This window comes from Molossus molossus, unplaced genomic scaffold, assembly GCF_014108415.1.
Source record: "Molossus molossus isolate mMolMol1 unplaced genomic scaffold, mMolMol1.p scaffold_m16_p_1, whole genome shotgun sequence".
Lineage (NCBI taxonomy): Eukaryota > Metazoa > Chordata > Mammalia > Chiroptera > Molossidae > Molossus > Molossus molossus.
In genome coordinates this window covers 29,661,636-29,683,969 of record NW_023425344.1, presented here as the reverse complement: position 1 = coordinate 29,683,969, position 22,334 = coordinate 29,661,636, and the positions used below count along the sequence as shown (strand labels likewise).

Genomic DNA, 22,334 nt, shown 5'->3' with positions numbered 1-22,334 from the left:
ACCATATTTCAGAGTAGGCTTTTTCTTTGACTTTTTTTTTTTACCACATTTATAATAACTACCATTAATCAAATGCCTGTCACATGTCAGCCTTCACAAATCCTTGGCTTCAAACATAATGTGTATTTGACCTAAGCAAATTCGGATTCTGTGAAAGAAAGTATCAAATTGTGGAAATGTGGTCAGGGACACTAACTGAGGAGGTTTGGTGACAGACCAAATGGAAGGGAGTCGAAGGGAAAAGAAGGAAGAGTTACTGTGAGACACGTCTGGGCTGTTGCGTTACAAGGTCAGCTCACTCTGGGCTGCCCCGGAAAGCAGAGCTCCATCCCACAAGCAAAGTTTGCAGGGAGGCAGGTTTCAGCTCATTTGGAAAAATACATATTCTGGTCCATCAGGAACATTCCAGCAGCAAGAAACAGGCTGATTGATTAAGTGAGATGCCGCATTACTGAAATGACCCAGGTGATCTAGGTACCACCTGTCGGGGCTGCTGTAGATGGGGCTTCGAATGTTAGCCTAGGTAACCAGTGAGAAGCCTGTAGATGCCTCTTGAAATCCTTTTGAAGAGGATAAACACATTAACAAATTCTATTTATGTAAGAAAGTTGCGGGGCAGAGATTTAGGGAAAGCGTGAGTTGCTCTGTCTTGGCCATTTTTTAATAAAGCCATTTGATTAAAGAATTGTTCATTCCATAAAGATGGATTAAGCCTATACAGGGTGATTAAAATGCTGTTCAACTGAGAACAATAAAAGCGACCTTTTGTTCTTTTTCTTTGCCATTAAGAAATTTGAGGCTGTCATGTAAGATGTCTTAGCACTGACATTTTTCCCTAGCAGAACTGGAGGCTGGTCCTCTGGGGAAATAATTACCGGGGTGAACAGCAAAAGGAGAGGAACAAAAAGAGTGGAACCACAAGGGCTCAGTGAACAAAGGGTGAAAGGTAGTTGATGCCTGGTACTCACTTCTGGTAGAGTTTACAGAAGAAACTCAAGAAACTACAGCTCTAAATCTTTCACTTCCTGTTGTGTTTTTTTTATTTATGTATTTGGTTGGTTTTTTAATGCAGTGGTTCCCATGACTAAGAAATCAGAGGGGCAAAAACTTTCTGTGTGGGGAGCAGGGGACTAATTCCTGGTCCAAATGGAGTGAGCTAGAGGAAGGGACAAAAGTTGTTCTTGCTGCTGAGTGTCAGACAGAATGCTCAGACAGACATCTGCAAGAGTTCATTGGAAAAGATGGTCCCTGAGGCCTGGAGGTGCACGACCGCCAGGGGTCTGGTCGTTTGGGGGTGGCGTAGAGCCCAGCTCAGTTCTGAGATGAGACTATCTCAGCCCAGCTGCCACCGCAGCTCTGGGGGAACGGGGCACGCCATTGAGGGTTCCACAGGTAAAGGCTCCTAACGTGCCCCTGCTGCCCCACACCCACGTGCAGTGCCAGGCCCTGGGACCCCTGGTGGCGCCTGATGCTTCTTCCCCCCAGATTCACGTGAATAGCACTGGGCCGATGGGGACGGTTTAGGTTTGCACAGCCTGTGAGGAACACTCTAGCTTGAGAGATTTGTTTATCACAGAGCAATTTTGTGTCCCCCTCGGAATGCAGGAAAGTGTCTAGAAGATGTTAACTTGCTCTTACATGTGAGCCGAGAGTCAGAGGTCTTGTAGGATTGCACCACTGAAGAGGAAAAAGCATCTCTCTGAAAAGCTGCATTGGGCAATGTACTGATCGTTGTTGGAGCTGGGTGGTGGGACTGGGAGTTCATTGATTATCCTTTCTACTTTTGTGAATGTTTGAAAAGTTTCAGAATGAGAATGTTAAGGGAAAAGGTGTGTGTATGCTATTCTTTCAACTCCTGTATTCCTTGGTCTTCTGAAGCTGGGCCCTAACTCCATTCTCCAAGGAAAGGTCCCAGGAGGCCGAGACCACCACAGGCCTCCCTGCTGCTGAGACAGAAAGGCCCCTCTCCTGCTGATCCGCCTCTGTGGCTCTGGAGGTCTGGAAACTTCTAAAACGCCCTTTCTTTGATGTCTTTGGAACCAGCCTCCCCTCCCCCACACACTTTCTTCACCCTTTCATTGGATGCTCGGCCTCTACTAGGCCTTTAAATACCGTCCTTCCTCGTGGTCCAGGCCTCGTTCTGCCTTTCCTCGTCCTCTACACACTCTGCTCCCCAGACTCCAGCTGCCTCCCAGATCATGTCTCCAGCCCAGACCACAGGCCTGGGCTCAGGGACTGAGTGTCCACCTGCTTGGTGGGCCTGGCCACCTGGTGTTTCTCAAGGACCTCACATTTATTGTCCAACCCAGAGCTCATCAGCCTCCTTCACCAAATCCCTCTTCCATCCCCACCCCAGTAATGAGGGTGCTGAGTTGTCCTAGGAGGGACCCCGGAGTTATTCTTGCTTCTCTCCCTCTTCCACACCATCAATCCTGCCAGCTGTCTTTGCAGTACCTATTTCCCATCAGTCTCCTCTGCCCTGTTCTCATGACGCTGCCTTACCCTCCTCTCACCTGGACCATCACGGTGGCCCCGGTGTCTCCTGTCTCGACCCCTCTGTTCCACCAGAAGGGACTTTTTAGAACATGATGGATGGGGTCCCGTGCCTTATTGCAAGGCTTGGATGGTTCAGAGTAATGGCCAGACCCCTGGCAGGGCACAGGGTGTTCTGCAAACTGATTCTGGACGACTGCACTACCTCCAGCAACCACCTGTGGCCACCACACCACGGGAATGCACAAGGACCACTGGGAGCTCTCCCGTACACTCTTACCTCTGTGCCTTCACACATGCGTATTCGAAGGTTCTTGGAACCATCCACTGTCCTCCTTACCTGCTGAGGTCCTTATTATGCTTAAAGATGCAGCTCAAATCTCATGCAATGTCTGTCATAAGACAGTGGGCTTCCGAGGCTGGACTCTTGTCTGTGTTTGCACCTCTGCCTGGCACAGAACTATGGCTAGGAAGGTATTTGTGGAAGTGAATTCAATATTTTTAAAACCGTAAGTCTTGCCCTGGCCAGTTTGGCTCAGCGGTTAGAGCGTCGGCCTGCGGTCCGGAGAGACCCGGGTTCGGTTCCCGCTAAGGGCACGTACCTCGGTTGCAGTTTGTCCCCGGCCCTGGTTGGTCGTGCGGGTGGCAGCCACTCGATGTGTCCCTTCACGTCGATGTTTCTTCCTCTCTCTCCCTCCCACTCTATCTGTACAAAAAAAATGGAAAAAATATCCTCGGGTGAGGATAAAAAAAAAACAAAAAAAAAACAAATAAAACCGTAAGTCTTTAATACTATTGCATATTTCATTAGAATATAAAGCCAACTGGCAGCTGTATGAGTTTCCTGTTGCTGCTGTAACAAACTATCACAAACTTAGAGGCTTAAAGCAACACAGATTTATTCTCTTATACCATTCTGGAGCTCAGAAGTCTGAAACGGGTCTCACAGGCCACAGTGGTGCTGGCGGGGTTGTGTTTCTTCTGGAGGCTGCCTTGCCGTTCCCACTTTCACAGGCTGCTGACTGTCTCGGCCCGTGGCCCCTGCTCCTGGCTGTCACTCCAGGAAAGTGCCGCCTCCTCCTAGTGATTGTGTTGGGCTCACCCAGGTAATTCAGAGTAACGGCCGCTCTCAGGACCCTCCTGTAAACACATCCGCAGTCTCTCTTGCCATGTGAGGGAACATACACAGACCTCGACATTAGGACATGGCTGTCTGCGGAGGGTCATTATTCTGTCTACCGCAGCACCCTGTTGAGAAGTGAGGTGCTAAAAGCCAGGCTTTTACAACAGCCAGTTAAAAGCCCGGCCAGTGTGGCTCAGTGGACTGAGCATTGTCCCATGGACCGAGAGGTCCTAGGTCAATGCACATGCCTGGGTTGCAGGCTCGATCCCCAGTGGGGAGCGTGCAGGAGGCAGCCGATCAATGTTTCTCACATCAATGTTTCTATCTCTCTCATCCTTCCTCTCTAAAAAAATCAATAAAAATATATATATATTTTAAAAACAGTTAAGAGATGTTTGATTTCGTTCTGAACAACAGTGAGAGTAGGTTGGCCGCATGTGTCGTTGCACGTAGAGGAAGCCAGTCGGCTTGTCTCCGCTCCAGGTCTGGAAGAGAGGCCTCACCCCTCCTGCAAATGCCCGTGTTTGGAGCTTTGGGCTGCTTTAGGATGACTCGGGGTGTGCGCCAGGGAATAAAGTGGAGGAGACGTGCCACCCTCGACCTCCACCGGGAGGAGGAGGGAAAACTTGTTTTTCCCTGGGAAGCAGATGAAACCCCTGAGGGTTAGTTACGAGCCTCAGCCCCTCTCACGGACTGACAGATTCCGGTGTCTCTGGTCATTAGTCTGGTACCTAGGGGGGAACAGGAAAGGATAGAGTCCCCCAAACAAAGCCTGCTGAGCTTTCCTTTTGGGAAGATGTGGGTTCCAGATGGTTGCCTAAGGCGTTAAGCACCTTTTCTGAGCCAGAAGAAAATCGAGATTAGTAATAATGTTTTAAAATTACTCCTAAGGGATTGCATGAGAAAGAACAGAGGGCACAGAGCTGAATTTGGTGGGAGCTTATTGATCGGGACCTGTTTCCTCCTCCCTGAGCGCAGGTGGCCTTGGAGTCACTACACCTGTAGGGCCGCCAGCAGCCAGGGAGCACACGGTGGGTCTGGACGCTTGTATCATAGCCTGTTGGAGCCAGGAAGGGCCGTGGAAATTGTGGTTTTTTGGCATATTCCTCCTTACTTAGAGATGAGATTGGACTCCATGCCCAGGCTTCTATACCTCAGTCGAATCAGTAACAGGACTGGAATTTGATTGTCCTGAATCCCAATTAATTGCCCTCTGGTTATTCTTTACTGTCTCGGAAGTTGAGACCTGTATGGTAATTACAGCTCCTGTCCTTTTGTAATGAGACCCATTGTAGTACAGAATTTACATATTGTAATAAGCATTTAGACACAAGCAAAGAGCAGAGGGCCAGCAGGCTTCTGGGCTGGAGCACACCGTAGGAGTGGTGTGCTCCCGACAGAGCAGGGAGGCCAGTGGGCAGGTGAGGGGCTGCGGTGAGTGGATGTGGAGGCCCACTGCCCTGAGCAGATGGGAGACTCCTCAGCTGGAGGAAAGATGCTGGCAGAGTTGGTGGGACAAGTTTTGGAAGTCCTGAAGTCCAGACAAAGATTTTTAGACTTTCTGTGGTGTGACCATGGAGCTTTGAAGAGATCTGGCCTCAGAACAGTGGGGGCTGAATGTGGAATTCTGAAGGAAAGGAGTTGTGTGTGGGGAGACATTGTGTGTGGGTGGTAGGATCCCTCCGGGGAAGAAGAGTAGCCAGAGGGAGGGGGACCGAACACAGGGCTTCCCTTGGGCACGGGCTCCAAAGTGGTGCCTCCTCTTCATGTCGTTTTCAAGTAATATGTCACCTTGATGGTGGTAGAGACGAGGATGGAAGGGCCTCTGGACCAGGCCTGGAAGAAGACTGTGCTCACCCCTCACCGTCTGGGCCCAGCTCCTTGCTTAGACCCACCTTTACAAGACCTCTGACCAAGGAAGCTGGGGTGTGCGCTGCAGGCCTGTGCTCAGGACCTGGTATGGCCAGGCCTGGACGGGGTGTTGCGGATGAATAAGACACATATCTTCAGGGAGCTGCAAGGAGTTGTGGGAAGACAAACTCATAAACAGACACTTAGGGTACGAGTGCCTTGTGCGAGGGTCCGTAGCAGTGCCAGGAAGGGTGCCACGCAGCCCCTGCCGAGTCCTAAACCTGGACAAGGGATGGAGACAGCGTGAGCAAAGGCAGGGACGCAAGAACAGGCGGGTGCCGGCGTGGCAGTAGGGCTGGCAAGGAAAAGGTGGGTTCAGGACATTTCAGAAGATGAAACAGGCTGAACCTAGGGACTGGGGTGAGGAGGAGTCAGGAAGGCCTCCTGGTCCCTGGTGGAGGACACCGGCGGACATAGAATGTGAGGAGGAGGAGGCTGGGAAGTCAGGTGTGGACAGCATATGTTAGACTGCCTGCGGGCAGCCAGGCAGAGATGCCCCTGCCCTGGAGCCAGGCTCGGGAGCCCCACTAAGGCCTGCTGGGCAAGGCAAGGCGTGGGCAGGCTTTCCTCCTCCGCCTCCAGGGCATCCATCGCTCTGTCTTCCCAGGGAAGCCAAGGGTATCTGAGAAGACCACCAGTTCTTACCTTAAGAGAAATAATTTAAAATAAATTCACCCGTGGTTATATCTGCAGACATTATCCCGGCTAAGCAACAAAAGCAAAGAAATCATTGTGATCCGTTACCAGGCGGGTACCTCTGGGCATGTATTTTTCATAAACACTTTGATCTTTAAACTACTGTCCTCCCGTAATAACAGTGAGAAACTGAGTTACATGGCATGGTTGCATTGAAGCCAGGTAACGTCACAGGAATTCTCCTTTGCATGAGTAAAATAGGCACTGAAGGCAGCCCTAGCTGGTGCTCACCCTGGGGTCTGAGCGAACCCTGTGCGCCCCGGGCCCTGCCGAGTGAGAAGTGCTTGACAGAACGCAGTGCCCCAGCAGGATGCAATCTGGTGTCTGTTCCAGCCGCCGGGGCTGCCCGTCCCTTCCTCAGCCGCTGTGGTCCACCCCTCCTCCGTGCACATGTGTACACGTCAGAGCCTGTTCTGCTTCTGCCACCTCGCTGTGTGGGTCACTCCTGCAATTTCTGTTCTTAAGTCTGTTTTCTGTTTTATAATCAGAATATTTGTTTCTCTAGATAGGGGGTTTCTGTAAAATTCAGTTTTCATTAAGGGTTGTCATAGAGTCCAAGACTACCACAGACCAGGTTTGGGGGACGCGGTGCAGGCAGCCTCGTTTTATTACACCCTGCAGATGTTACATGTTTTGCAAATGGAGGGTTTGTGGCAACCCTGTGTCAAGGGAGTCTGCTGGTGCCATTTTCCAACAGGCCCAGATGAAGGTTAGTGTTTTCCAGCAATAAAGCATTTTTAATGAGGACATGCACATTATTTTTGTAGACATAATACTGTTGCATACTTCATAGACTACAGTATAGTTAAACATAACTTTTTTTTTTTTTTTTTTTTTTTTTTATCCTCACCCGAGGACATTTTTCCACTTTTTGTTCAGGTAGAGTGGGAGGGGGAGAGAGGAACAGAGAGAGAGAGAAACATCGACGTGAAAGGGACACATCGAGTGGCTGCCACCCACACGATCGACCAGGGCCGGGGACAAACTGCAACCGAGGCACGCGCCCCCAGCCGGAACCGAACCCGGGTCTCTCAGGACCGCAGGCCGACGCTCTAACCGCTGAGCCAAACTGGCCAGGGCTAAACATAACTTTTTAAAATATGTTTTTATTGATTTTTTTTAGGGAGAGAGAGAGAGGAACATTGATGTGAGAGAGAGAGACATCGATCGGCTGCCTCCTGCACACCCCCTACTGGGGATTGAGCCTGCAACCCTGGCATGTGCCCTGACCAGGAATTGAATCGGGACCTCTCAGTCCATGCTGAGTCACACCAGCTGGGCTAAACGTAACTTTTATATACATTGAAAAGCCAGAAATGTCACGTGACTCACTTCATTACAGTGGTCTAGCACCGAACCTGCAACATCTCCAAGGTAAACCTGAAACATCGCTGGAGGGAAAAATGACAAACCAGAAGCTGTCCTTCTTTGGGCACGTCTTTTCTTTGGAAAAGACCAATAATGCTGGAAAAATAGAAGGTAGCAGGAAGAGAGGAAGAAAATAGATGGATTGACTCCGTTATAGACGCCGTAAGCCTGAGGCTGCAGGAGCCGAGCAGGGCTGTGAGGACAGGACACTGGACGTCACTCAGTCACAGGGTCACCAGGAGTCAGAGCCTCTCAACGGCATGTAGCACACACGTGCCTGTAGTTATTCGACCCAGAAAAGAATGCCTACTGTCCACGGCACTGTCCCCCCGCTGTAGGTAGCTGTTGCGTTGTTTTAACCGCTGCGTGCTGCTCACCACTGCCACACGGCTCCTGGCTCAGTTACCGTCCCTCCACAGCGTGTTGGCGGAGGTTCCTTTTTGTAATGTACTGATCAATTTTGTTTGCACAGAGATTTTGCTTATGTAGCAAGAGACAAAGATACAAGAATTTTGAAATGTCATGTATTTCGATGTGACACACCAGCCAAAGCCATCGCCACAAGTCTCCACGAAATCTGTTCCAAGGTAAGGTGGGTCGCGGCACAGGGGTCCCTCACTGCTGAGCAGGAAGGGGTGGGAGAGCGGGCTCTCTGACCTGCAAAGTGAGCTCCCCAGAAGCAGGCAGGCCTTTGTTCAGCCCGCTGCTCGTTGGGCCTTGCTCTGAAAGGCTCTCCATCTACAAAATAGGTGGAGCCTCCTCCCGCCCAGTCTGGGGTACAACAGGGGGACAGAACAGCGGCAGAGATGTGTGCATCGAGCCCAGCTGGAGACGGGCGAAGGAGTCAGGGCAGATTTCCCAAGGACAGGCCACCTGATCTGAGAGTGAACAGGAGGGAGGCTGGTGAGAAGCCACCTGGGGTGTCTGTGGAAATGCAGGCCACTGGGGGTTCCCATGAACACACGCTGACTTTCTGAGGACACCTAGCAGCTTATAGAAACGGACCAGCTATGAGGCAGGGCTGTGGTCACTGTCTCACTGTAAGGTCCCACTTCCTTAACCAGAGTCACAGAGCCTCAGAATGAGGACATCGAGCATCGCCAGTCTAACCGCCCTCCCTCCCTGCAGCCAGCCCAGCATCCTAATACAAGCCTCCAATCCTGCCCAGCACTTCCACTGACTTGACTTCCATTGACGGCTCTTTTACTTGGCAGGAGACCGTTCCGTTATTGAGTGGCTCTGTTATACAGCTCTTCCTCGTGTTGACCTGAACTTCCTCTCTAGAACCTATGCATCTACTTGAGACCTGTCATCTACAGCAGCAAAGACAGATTCCCCCAGTTTGTTTCTTTGCTGTGCAACCCTTGGTTATTTGACGACATCTGAACTTGTGCACTGTGCCTGGCATGGTTAGAAGTGCTAGACGAGTATCGTTGAGTCTTTCTGCTCCTGACTTCCTCCCTCTCCAGAATCCCTCTCCCTCCCTCTTTAGCCACTTTCAGATCACGTGATTACAAGCTCCTAACCATCCTCCTCTGAACATACCCTGGTTGGTTCCCCAGAATGAACGTTCTCCAAGTGAGCTGGCGGAGAGCAGACCGTGGGCCACCCTGTCCTTTAACGTCCAAGGACACAGTACTGGGTGGTTGATGCCCTTAGCCACCACATCACCCCCTGGCTTGTATTAAAATAGTAGTTGGCCAAACCCTCAGGACACTGTCACCAACTTCTCTCAGCCAGGTCTTTCCACTCCCCAAACTTATTTATTGAATCCAAACACAGGACTTTGCCAGCACCTCTGCCGTCTGCCGAACATCACCTTTCTGGTTTTGTGCTGGAATCATGACCCAGCCTCATGCTCACAATTTCTCCTGAACTAGCAAAGCCCAGGCCATGGCCACGGCCACCACCATGGCCCAGGCTGGTATCTGAGCAGCAGGAGTGAAGCGGGCACCAGCCACAGTTCCTGCAGGAAGGGTTGGGCCAGGAGCTGTCCCCAGCCCCAAAAGAAATAGCCCCCCAGCCTGCCGCCCTGACCCACATGGCGGGGACATGCAGGATGGGTGCTAGTATAGAGGTCACCGTCTTTGTCCCAGCCCATAGTCACCTGCTTGCATTGACAGGACTGAGGCATGGCTGCGCCCTCTGCAGTACACTCTCCAGGTGTCATTTTTTCATTCGTTCATGCAGCAAATATAATTGAGCACCATTTATGCTCCAGGCACTGTTCTAAGGAGACAGCAGAGACCAAAACAGGGGAGGGAAAACAAAAAACAAAAAAAATTTTCGTTCTAGAGCTTGTCTTCTAGTGTAAAGCCCTCAGCACGGCCTGGCACAGAGCAGGTGCTCAGTAAATAATTCCATTTCACTATTGTCAGCAGCCTCTTGCCCGCCGTCCCGACACGGATTTGGAGATGCGCACAGTGGGGCCCTGGGGAGGCAGTGTCTTTTGTTCCACCTGGAGTGGAAAGCTTGGGTTGGGAATGAAGATGTGAATTGCTTTGGGGACCATGGAATGGGGAGCTTCCTTCATTCCCTAAACCCACAGCACTGTAAACAGGAGGCTAGGTGATGACTCTCCTAATGGAGAAGAGACGATTTGGAAGACAGTAGACAGATTTAAGATTTAGACTGTTTGGGAATAACAGCAGTGATAGCATCTAATGTTTCTGAGTGCTTACATTTAATCCTCAGAACTGACATAACGTACTTATTAGGGACATAAATAGTATCCTCATGTACAGTGAAGTAAATGAGATACAAGAGGTCAGGTGACTTGCTCAAGGTCACACAGCTAGTAAGTGGCCAAAGTGGGATTTAAACTCATGTACAGTAGTTTCTCCCCTTATCCACGATTTTACTTTCCACAGTTTCAGTTACCCACTGTCAACCTCGATCTGGAAATATTAAATGGAAAATTCCAGAAATAATTCCTAAGTTTTAATTTGCACATCATTCTGAGTAGCGTACTGAACTCTCGTGCCATCCTGCTCTGTCCCACTGGAGCATGGCTCAGCCCTCGTCCAGTGCATCCGTGCTGGACGCGCTGCCGCCCATTAGTCACTCAGTAGCCATCCTGTTGTCAGGTTGGTATCTCCGAATCACAGTCCTTACGTTCAAGTAACCCTTATTTTATTTAATAATGGCCCCAAAGCCATTCACATAACTTTCATTACAGTATATTGTTATAGTTCTATTTTATTATTAGGTATTATTGGTAATCTCTTACTGTGCCTAATTTATAAATTAAGCTTTATCATAAGCATGCATGTATAGGAAAAAACATAGTATTTCTAGGGTTCGGTACTGCCCATGGTTTCAGGCATGTACTGGGGTTCTTGGCATGGATTCCATGTGGGTGAGGGGGGACTAATGTGCTTTGTCCACAGAGCCCTGAAAACAGTACCTGAAAGTCATCACCCAGAAGCAGTGGGGAATGTCCATTGCTCTATTCCACTGACCGCAGTGGGCCAGCAGGTCCACACATGACCAGGGATATTTGTTTGGGTTGTTTTAGTAAAGATGGGAGTCTGGTGAGTGGAAGAATAAATTTCAACCAATTAGGAGACTGTTACTGTGAGGGATAGTCATTCACCTCTTATTCCCAGAAAAACTGAGCGCAGTTCTCAGAATATGCAGCTCAGTGCTCCGGGAGGGGAAGTCAGGCAGCAGGCTAACGCTGGTTTAGCTTCGCTGCAGTCCACTCAGGCACTTCCCTGGCTCAGATTGCTGCCGACGGGTCTGCAACCACACACCAACTGTTTTCTCTTCTTCAGATTATGGCTGAACGGAAGAATGCCAAAGCCCTGGCCTGCAGTTCCTCACAGGAAAGAACCAATGTGAATCTTGACGTTCCCTTACAGGGTAGGTTGGTGGTCCCTGCTCTCTTCACGATGGTGCTCTCCACCCTCGTCAAGAACCAGAGGGTCTCAGATAGTCCCTGGGCTTCTCGTCTCTTAAAACCACACGCAAGTCCACCGGCACCCGCCGAGCATGCGCGCCTGCCCTCCGCGCCCAGAGCTGCTCATCGCAATAGTGTGATGAAGGGCCGAGATGAGTTGTGTTGTTGGACGGGGTTAAAAATACTGTCCTGAGTAGCTAGCTAACTCATCTGCAGCCTGGGGTAAGGACCAGCTAGTTAACAAATATGTGGGCTGATATTTGGGGGGGCTTTGTTTATTTTCCCTGATTGCACCCTTTGTGATTAACTTATCTCCGGGTATGAACCACACCTAACACACAGGACATCAAAAGCTGTTACGTAGTGCTCGCCAAAGAGACAGCAACAGCTTTAACACATAGATTCCAGTTCCTGCGTGCAACTGTGTTTCTGCCTAGAAATGAAAGTTGAATGGGCTTTTGATTGACAGAGCCCCAGCGTCTGTTTTTACAGAACACTGGCCACATCTACCTCTAGGAACACAGGGCGGGGAGGCAGAGCCAGGGGTTCCAGGTGGCATGGGGTGGTGGCTGTCTCAGTGTGTGTTGGAACCTCGTCTCGGAGAAAGACGTGTTGCCTTTGTTCCCTGTAGTGGATTTTCCAACACCAAAGACTGAGCTGGTGCAGAAGTTCCACGTGCAGTATTTGGGCATGTTACCTGTTGACAAACCAGTCGGTAGGTGAAACACGTATGTCTTTTCATTTTGCAGGTGTTTGGGAGCTCATGGGAGGGGGTCACCTCCCAAAAGGGTGGGTCTTCTGCTTTACTCCCTCGCCTTGTCTTGAGTCGGGCCCTTGCAGTGCCGCCGGCCAGAGCACACAGCCAGGCCTGATCCAAAGAGCAATGAGGACAGCCCTGGCCAGTTTGGCTCCGCGGTTAGAGCATCGGCCCACAGACCAAAGGGTCACGATGTTTGATTCTGGTCAAGGGTACGTACCTGGGTTGCAGGTTTGATCCCCAGCCCTGGTTGGAGTCATGCAGGAGGCAACCAATTGATGTGTCTTTCACATCAATATCTTTCTCTCTCTCTTTCTCCCTGTCTTCCCCTCCCCCCCTTTTCGCTCTCTCTAAAAAAAAATTCAGTGTAAAAATATCCTTGGGTGAGGATTAACAACAACAACAAAATAATAAATAACACCGTAATCCTTTTTTTTAAGGGCCATGAGGATGGGCTAAGCTGCTCTGACATTTGACCCCAGAGTGTAGGGACTTGAATAAAGCGGGCACGTATTTCTTGTTTGCCCAGCACATCAGAGAAGCATGATCCAGGGCTTTCTGTTCCCCCTCGGGGCCCAGAGGCCCTGCTCAGTCCTTGCCCAGTTGGCAGGGAGGGGGCTGAGGGAGCCCTCGTGCTTCCCCCCCAGGGTGGCCCGGCAGCAGCGCACAGCCCGGCAGAGCCTAGGGGCTGGCCGCAGCCCGCCGAGGAGGCTGGAGGGGCAGCCTGTGCCTGGATAGGAAAGGCTGCGGAGCCGCGGAACCCGCGGTCCCTCTGCGGGGAACACGGTGCAGCTGCTTTGGGCTAGTTAGCCCTAGACTTACCGTGTGACCGCGACATTCTGCTCCCAGGCATACACCCCAGCGAAATGAGACATTTGTCCGCTCAGAAGAGTGCACGCGAGTGGTCCCGGCGGCGCTACGTGACCGTCAGAAAGTAGAGACCGCCCAGATGCCCCTCAGCTGACAGGGACACATGAGTGTGGGACTGCCAGGCAGTGGAGTTTTTCTTGGCAAGAGGAAGGGTGGGGCCCTGGCACACGCTGCCACATGGGTGAACCTTGACAGCGTGCCCAGTGAAGCCAGTCACAAGGGCCACCTGCTCTGACTCCATGTGTATGAAGAGCCCAGAGCAGGCACCTCTCCAGATAGAGATTTGGGGCTGATGAAAATTTTCTAAAATTGATTGTGGTGATGGTTGTACAACTCTGAATATACTAAAAAAAACATTGAATTATACACTTTAATTTTTTTTTAATCCTCACCCAAGACTATGTTTTACTGATTTTAGAGGGACGAGACGGGAAGGAGAGAAACATTGACATATGACAGAAACAGTCGGTTGCCTCCTGTACGTGCCCCCACCGGGGGTCAAACCTGCAACCTAGACACGTGTCCTGACCAGGAGTGGAACCCGCAGCCTTTCAGTGTATGGGACGATGCTCCAACCAACTGAGCCACACCGGCCGGGGCAGAATTACACACTTTAAATGAGCGACTTGTGTGTTGTGTGAATTATATCTCAATAAAGTTGTTATCCCCTTCCCCCAATAAACAGCTGTGACACCCCCAGCGAGAGTGCCTCACTGAATAGCTCGCAGTGTCTGTAGAGGTGCCACCCATGCTTGGCCTTGTTTAAGTGACCGTAAAGTGAAGGGAGATTGGGGTATTCTGGCGGGTACTGGCTTCTGTCGCCCCCTTTCCCAAGGCTCTGTGGCTGGAAAAGGTACCATTTGCCTGAGTACCGTTTAGACACTCCGCTGGGGAACCTGGAGAGAGAGAGAAAAGAGGACGCGATCCGATCAGACAGAACATCACCCACTGCATCTCTAAGTTCTCATGACCCGTTGTTCTGTTGAAAAGCTGGCTTTTTAAAAAAAAATTATTTTAAGCAAGCATGAGAAATGAAATGTCTTCTGGGGCTATAAAAAAAAAAAAGATCAGCCTGGATGTAGCTATTGCTGGGTGATTTGAGCCCACATTTGAGAGTGATGAATAGCTTTAGGACCTTTTCAATGATTCCTTCCATCCATTCAGGAATGGATACCCTGAACAATGCCATAGAAAGTCTGATGACCTCCTCCAACAAGGAGGATTGGCCATCCGTGAACATGAACGTGGCCGATGCTACCGTGACTGTCATCAGCGAAAAGGTAAGGGTCGTAGATGCAGTCACTCTCTCTGGGTTACAGGGAGGTTTGGGTACAATAATCTTCCATGAAACTTGGGCACTTAGCCCAGGCCGGTCCTCTAGGGAGCTGTGCTTGCTTATGATTAAAATAGCCTACATTAAAAACAGAAAAAGGGAAAAAAAGATTTGCCCTTTGTGTCTAGATGTCTGCACACCTTTGCTTTCCTGTGGACCCAGAAGCTTCTATTCTGGTGCTCCTGACTCCTTCCTCATATGCCCAAGAGGTTGGAGTCATTTGCTGAAGGTCACTGGATGACACTAGCAGTAACTCACTGATGGTTTGGTTTTCTGGCCGGTTACTCAGGCCCCAGTAGTGACAGGGCTGTGTTTTCTGGGGCTGGGACGTAGGAGATGCTTCCAGTGTGGAAGGTCCTATGGTTTGATAGTAGCAGGGGCCATTGGTCATCCTGAGAGAGGCCAGCATTAGCCTCAACTCAAAGTATCCCAATTTTGTGGTTGGAGAAACTGAGGCACGGAGAGGTTAATTATGACCCAAGGTCACAGTGCTAGAAGCAGCGGGGTCAGGATTTGAATACAGACAGGCTGGCCCCACAAGTTCTTGGCGGCTCTTCTGTCCACTGAGAGGTACCTTCAAGCCCACTTCACCGTGTATAGGAGAGTAAGGTGCTCACTGACCCTCCTGCCTCTCCAGTGAGCTGTGCTGGATTCTCCCCGGGTCTCCAAACAGGCCGCGCCCTTCCCTGCCTCGGTGTCTTCCAGGGCTGCTCGGCTGCACGCCTTCGCCTCACCCAGACCTCTACTATTTCTCCCAAGAGAACTTCCCGGCCTCAGACCAGCTTAGTTTGCCTGGGAAACAATCCCACAGCACCGGGTGGATACTTGATAACTCAAGGTGTCAATGGTCCGAGATGCCGGTGTGTTTACTGACTACACGCTGCATATGGTTGCTGCAAAGGGTGTGGAGTTCATCAGGATGGATTCCAACCAGCTCTTCACACTGCATCGCATGGGGACATGATTTGGCGGCTTTTTGTTTTACACGGTTTTAGATGGAAATATGATTCCACATGCTGCTCAGCGTGGGGAGAACTGGGTGGAAAGAGATCCCATGGTTCCTTTTCTCTGGGCGCTGTGGGGTCTCCATTAGGTTTGCCTGGACAAAGGGCTTCGAGTCCCTGGTGTCCTGTGCGGCAGGACGGGAGAAGCACACCCGACACGGTGCCATCCTCAGGGAACCCGCGGCGCGGAGCACACGCCGTGTCAGTGTCGCTCAGAGCAAGAGCAGACGCCAGAGTGCGATGCCCTTTCCGGTCATTGTAGAAACGCAGGTGCTTCCGAAACTCAGGCTGCTGTGTGTGCAAGCCCTGTAAGTGGCCACTCTGAGCTCGAGTCTAAGATTGAGGTCCGCGTGTCTGTGCCTGTGGCCTGGCTCCAGGGTGGCTGCTGAGCAGTGTGTCTTGCAGAACGAAGAGGAAATCCTAGTGGAGTGTCGTGTGCGATTTCTGTCCTTCATGGGCGTCGGGAAGGACATCCATACGTTTGCCTTCATCATGGACACTGGGAACCAGCGCTTCGAGTGCCACGTTTTCTGGTGCGAGCCCAACGCCGGCAACGTGTCCGAGGCGGTGCAGGCCGCCTGCATGGTGAGTGACCCACCGCGGGGGCTGGTCGACCCGCCGCCCCTGCTACTGCAGGTCAGCGGAGTCACTCGTTTAAAAGGAGAAAAGTCTGCTCTCGAAAGCAATGCTTCACTGTGTAACACTTATTCCTGTGGACACAATCAACTGTGATAAACAGTTTGCTGTGTCAGGGACCAGGACACCTGCAAGAAGCGGGCGGGAGGAGACAAATCTGTTGAGGCTCCAATAACATTGAAAAGGACAGTCTTCGGCTCTGACCAGTTTGCTTAGTGGTTAGAACCCTGAAGGGTCTGGGGTTTGATTCCCAGTCAAGGGGTACCTGGGTTGCAGGTTCGATCCCTGGCCCTGGATGGGGTCATGTGGGAGGCAACCAATTGATGTCTCTTTCCCTCCCTCCCTCCCTTCAACTCTAAGAATCAGTGGAAAGGTATCTTCTGGTGAAGATTTTTTTTAAAAAAAAGGACAGTCTCCAAAATCACAAGTCTGAGGGTTGTCCATTCTTGGTCCCTGATTAATTTCATGATGTGATCAGGTAATGTTGGTTATGCATGAGTTGGTACTGATTGGAACCAAACTCAATACCTCTTTAAAAATGTAGTGTATCGAATGATTTTTATTTCAGATAGTTGTTTTGTGTACATTGTTCTTACATATTTTATTTACTTTGTATCTGTGAATTCAATCCTAACAACAACCTTGTCAAGTAGTTGTTAGTTGTTTTATTTGTGAGGAAACAGGGGCTCGGAGGCCACTGGGCACAGCGCTGGCGACAGTCCGTGTTCAACACCACGTGCTCCGGGTAACGAAGTTGGTGCTCTGCATTGTGCATGACTTCAAACAGACAACAACACGTTGTCATTCATTCTGCAAACATCCTGTGAGCACTGATGATGCCGGGCGCTGACAAAGTTCTAGTAAAACAGGGATTGTATGAGCATAGGCTGCAAAATCCGATGCAATGTGTATACTAGCAACAGCAGGTTGGGTTGGTGGAGCCCAGTGGAAGGATGCAAGGTCCAGATCAGGAAGTGCCCAGAATGTCTTGCCAAGGTGTTTATCTTCAGCAAAGATTGTTAAGCAGGAAAGAGAGTTGGTTGTAGTAGGTTTTGAAAGTGTACTCGAGAACCAAAGGAAAGAAAACAAAGGGGAAGATGGGTTGAAAGGACAGGGCTGGGCTGGGAAGGTCAACCAGGAGGCCAGGTCACTGGGCCAGCCGAGAGCTGCAGTGGGAATGAACCGAGCAGGTGATCTGAGACTCTCGCCTGGCTGGGGGATGACCCATGCTGGCCTTGAAGTTCCTGTTTCATTTCATTCAATTAACCGTTTGTGGGCTGGACCAGATCTGGGAAGTTCCAGTAGGGCTAAGAAAGGATCCTAGCATTATGGAGTTTGGGCATATGGAAGATACGCAAAAACCAAAATTGTTAGGTTAGAAAGTGTGTCACTAAAAGTGTAAAACTGCCCTGGATCGAGGTGACTGGGAGGAAGAAGCAGAGGCCCTGTGAGTGGATCACTCGCCACCTCTGAAGGCAAAGGGTGGGGAGCCCGTAGCCCAGCGTCGAGGGGTTTGCTCATTTGCTTTGCGATGGGGGAGGTTGGTGCATGTTTTAGACTGAGGGACACGAACCGGTGAAGCCACATGGAAATGGGGTCATACAGATATGTGGTTGGGGCAAGGTCTTGGTGATAGATTAAGAGCCTTGGGAGGGACTTAGCCTGCTAATTGGGTTAGAGCAGCAGTTTTCAACCTTTTTCATCACCGCACACACAAACTAATTACTAAAATTCTGCAGCACGCTGAAAAAGATACTTTTTGCAGATCTGACAAGAAAAATAGGTGTAATTTGGATTCATTCACACTGGACGGCTATTGTGTTGGCTGTTGTCATTTTCTTATTTGACATTCTAAGGGAAAAGCGGTCAGTAGCCCTGACTAAATAGTCAGGTATTGCCTGTTTTAGACATTCTTGCGTCACACCGGTTGAAATCACCGGTTAGAGTGACTTTGAGACTAGCCTGAAGGTGCCGGGACTCCAGGAAAAGTGGAGTTGGGAGGAGCGGAGGGGGCTCCGTGGTTTCCACTCAGCACGTTGTCGGGTGAAGCATGAGGGGAAAGGATGAGGGACATGCAGATGGCAGAGTGGGGACAAGAAGAGAGGGCGGATTGACCTTTATCATAAACGACCCTTTTAAAATGGGGCGGGAAGGAGGGAGAAGGGAGGGAAGACCTGGTGGTGAGCACCCATTATCGGGTTCTGCTCTTGCCACAGTCCTTTGTCAGGGGTACAGTTCCCAGCGTGGTTCTGTGGAGCCAGGATCCTGCGCAGGAAGGGGCGGGGCCAGTGGAGGGAGCCAGCGTGTGGGCGGAGTCAGGGGAACCTGCTGCCACCTGGGAGGCTGGATGGGGCGGGGCCAGTGGAGGGAGCCAGCGTGTGGGCGGAGTCAGGGGAACCTGCTGCCACCTGGGAGGCTGGATGGGGCGGGGCCAGTGGAGGGAGCCAGCGTGTGGGCGGAGTCAGGGGAACCTGCTGCCACCTGGGAGGCTGGGTGGGGCGGGGCTGTGTGAGGGAAGGAGAAGCCGAGTTCGGGGAGCAGAAATGGAGGATGACTATGTAGGTATTTCGTGAAACTGAAAATTATCGTACCAGATGGTTTTTGTCATAAAATGAATGCCCCTCAGCCTTAATTAACCATTTTAAATGCTGATAAATAATTAGCTTTATCACTGGTTACAGTTAATTTTCTGAATCCCAGACCCATGCTTTGTCTTTGAAGCAATTGTTTACTCATATGCTTACTATTTTATTTTCTTTATTGATTTTAGAGAGAGAGGAAGGGAGAGGGGGAGAGAGATAGAAACATCGATTGGCCCCCACTGGGGATCGGGCCCACAGCCTGGGCTGTGCCCTGACCGGGAATCACACCAGCGACCTCTTGGTGCCTGGGTCCATGCTCAACCACTGAGCCACACCGGCCGGGCTCGTTTGTTTACTGTTTTAATGGTTTTAGGGCAGCCCGCTGAAGAGGCTCAGCCAGTCCTGTTTAAGGCATGTTGATAAAAATCAAACCTTTCTTGACGTTCCGAAGCCAGCATTTCTAGCTCAGAGGCTTTCCTCCTGTCTCACATCTGCTCAGGTCTCCATCTGAGAGATCTGCACGAATTTGTACCATCTGCGATGCCTGTGGTGTGAACACATTTGTTTGGATCTACTTCATTGTTAGGCATATTTTGCAGCTGTGTGGTAGAGGCCCAGCTGAAAAGATTTGGGTGAAATGTAGAGTAAGACAGAGGCGTCCTTAGTGACGTTCGTCAGGCACCGTTTCCATTCACACCAGGCGCCCTAAGTAGCATTAGGGGCTCCCAGCCCAGTGGACAACGTTGCCACCGCTGCCCTTTCCTAACTCCGTACTTTACAAGTGCCTGGCCCGGGTTGTGGTGGAGCCCTGACAAGACCTCACACAGAGGAGACACGTGATAAATCATTTTCCGCGTGACCGGGTTGGAAGCGGCCCGTTTTGTGTTCTGCAGGCTGTGACAGAACATTGTGACCCCGAGTCTTGCTGTAGGTAGTTTATGCTTCTCCAGGGGAAGTGTCAGCCTGTTTCACATTGTACTACGGAACTTATTAATATTTAAATTGATTTTTTTAAAACCAGCCATGGAATTATTTAAAGTGCCTAGATTAGGGAGGAAATTTTGATAAATTTTAACCTTTTTACCTAATTTTGAAGAATTACTTATCTTTGCATTAATACTAAAGCAAGTGGATTGTGGTGTTAGATTTCTGAAGGACAAGAAACTGTCCACGGTGCTAGTGCTAATGGGTTGTTAAAGATTAATCCATGAAGAGTTAGACTTGCATTAGGACTTCGGTGTACACGTGCTCCTGACCACGGGTGTGAGCTGCGGCCTGTCGGAGGAGGACACGTAGAGGGAGGAGCTGGACGGGAGGGAAAGGTGACGAGGGCCAAAGCATCTTTACCGAGCCTCATGCTCTTTTAAGAAAATGTAAAACACTCCACTTTAAGGAAAAAATTGCTAAGTTCTTGGATTCATGTTTAGGAGCTAGGTCATTAACTTTGGGGGGGGGGTGGATGTATTGGTGACAAGTTAAAATCACGTTACACAAGAAGGGATGACACATATTAATGAGCACAAACCATGTTCTGTTTCAGTTACGATACCAGAAGTGCTTGGTGGCCAGGCCGCCTTCACAGAAGGTGCGACCACCTCCTCCGCCCGCAGACTCCGTGACCAGAAGAGTCACAACCAATGTGAAGCGCGGGGTCTTATCCCTCATTGACACTTTGAAACAGAAACGCCCTGTGACGGAAACGCCGTAGCTGCACGTGCCGAGGGGCTGTGATCTCCACCTGAAGACTGAACAGCTACACTAGAGAGAGGAACTGATGTCCGGCCTTCCATTCCGTCGCTGATGCTTTGTCTTCAGAGAACTTAACCTTCACCAAACAGTGTTAGACAAGCATGTTCTCTCGTCTTGCCACCATCATGTGATATGAAAAGAAGCATGACTAATTTTTTTGCTGTCAGTAAGTTACATCATGAGCAGTGGAAGGTCTTTTTCTTACTGTAAATATCATGAACATTGCTTAACTTCACACACAGAGAAGAATGTGGCCACACCCCTCCTGGTGAACCAATGCCGAGTCCTTGGACCGAATGGCGCCTGGGTCGGTTTCACTGTCTTTGGATCTGTCACAAGCAACTTTAAAGTCCTACAGCACTTTGTCCTGTGTTCAGCATCGGAGTAGACCCTGCACACCAGATACCATTGAAATGCTGTAAGAATAGGATGATGGGTTTTTGTTTTAGTTAAATTCATGAAATTGACCCTTTCGGTTGACAAAATTGGCTATCGGCATCAGTCTGGAAACCAACTGGCGCTGCCCCGACGCCTTTCTCTGACCTGCGGGCACCGTTTCGGGGCCACCGCTGTTTGGGGGATGTTGGGAGAACAACGAAATTTCAAAATTGAAAACAAACCAAATTTCAGAAATTAAAATCGAATAAAAATAGCCTTTCTGTTCAGATGGTTTTCAAACTGATTGAGAAAAAGAAGTTAACAAAATCATAATGCATTTTGGGTGAGACAAATTCAGACTTCTGCCTTATATTGTACAATGCAGCTAGAGAATTATAGTTCACTATGGCCATTCTCTACATAAACAACATTAAAATGAAATATTCCTTGTAAGCCTTTTATCCTTAGTTTGATAATTAGCCAATATGCAATTTGGGATTGAGGAAACGTCATTTGTGTTTTATATCGTCACCACCATGCTGTTTGTTAGTCGCTCCTGAGTGAACACCTGCTAGGACTCCGCATCTAGCTCAGTCTTACCCTCATGCTTTTTGCCCAGAAAGCTGTCTGTCCATCATGTATTTTCCATGGCAACAAATTACATTAAATTGAACCTTTCTTGAATGTATGTATTTACTATTAGAATTTGTTGGACTTCACTAGCTATATTTTTAAATTTAAATTTTTTTCTGATATATTTTCAAGATTTAAAAATTTCATAGAAGAGCAAAATCTACCTAAGGACAATGTGCTATTTATCAAGTTTCCCGAAACTAACACTTTCCTGCTTCTCTCTGTAGACTTGAAGCTTAGCTGTAAGACTCGCAGATTTAGACCTTTGTTAACATTGTTTTAAAAGGAATTTGCTAAGGAGATCAATCCAAACATTCGTCTTGTTTACTGTTTCATGTCCAAGTTAACATTTGACAGCACCCAGTGATAAAAGGAACTGCTTTCTGTGAGTCCTCTGCTATGTACTTGTCAGATGGTTCCCCCGTTCTACCATTCGAGCCTTGTGAGGTAGAGCAGGTACAAACACGTTTGAGCAACGAAAACATGAGGTACAAGAGGCTGTCCCCAGCCGAGGTCCGGCAGGTGCGTGAGAGTCAGGACCAGGACCCACACCGCCAGCTCCCAGTTATGAGTGCTGCTTGCGCTCCAGCCGGCCGGCCTCACACCTGCCTCGGCACATGCGGTTCCGGTGGGAAACCTCACCTCCCTCGTGTCGGTAGGGAGCCTGTCTGGATGTCTCGGGCAGCGGCAGGGATGACGAGCCCTTGCCTGTTCCCAGTCCAGGACTGTTGCCCGCGGGGTGCCCGGACGTGTAGTCGAGGACAGGGTCCCGGGAGGGTTTCCAGAGGTGGGTACCTGTGGTGCAGGCCCTGCCCATTCGCCATGCGGAGCCACCAGGAAACGATGGAATGAGTCGTGGCCTCCCGCGCGTTCCCTCCCGGAATTCTGGAGTCGTTGCTA

The 22,334-nt window shown here is 50.0% G+C and overlaps 1 protein-coding gene across 6 annotated transcripts in view; it reads left to right on the top strand.

The window, feature by feature from the left end:
* The window catches only part of APBB2 (amyloid beta precursor protein binding family B member 2), a 281,249-nt gene extending 259,188 nt beyond the window's left edge, over nucleotides 1-22,061 (top strand). For 3 of the 6 annotated variants that reach the window (XM_036279992.1, XM_036279983.1, XM_036280019.1), the window contains 6 exons: nucleotides 8,064-8,178; nucleotides 11,368-11,455; nucleotides 12,124-12,207; nucleotides 14,284-14,399; nucleotides 15,862-16,041; nucleotides 20,215-22,061. In XM_036279992.1, coding sequence (XP_036135885.1) covers nucleotides 8,064-8,178; nucleotides 11,368-11,455; nucleotides 12,124-12,207; nucleotides 14,284-14,399; nucleotides 15,862-16,041; nucleotides 20,215-20,382 — 751 coding nt within the window. In that variant the 3' untranslated portion in view covers nucleotides 20,383-22,061. The remainder of the gene's footprint in view (nucleotides 1-8,063; nucleotides 8,179-11,367; nucleotides 11,456-12,123; nucleotides 12,208-14,283; nucleotides 14,400-15,861; nucleotides 16,042-20,214) is intronic. The other 3 variants (XM_036280010.1, XM_036280001.1, XM_036280029.1) reach the window with 1 other exon arrangement.
* Nucleotides 22,062-22,334: the final 273 nt, after the last annotated feature.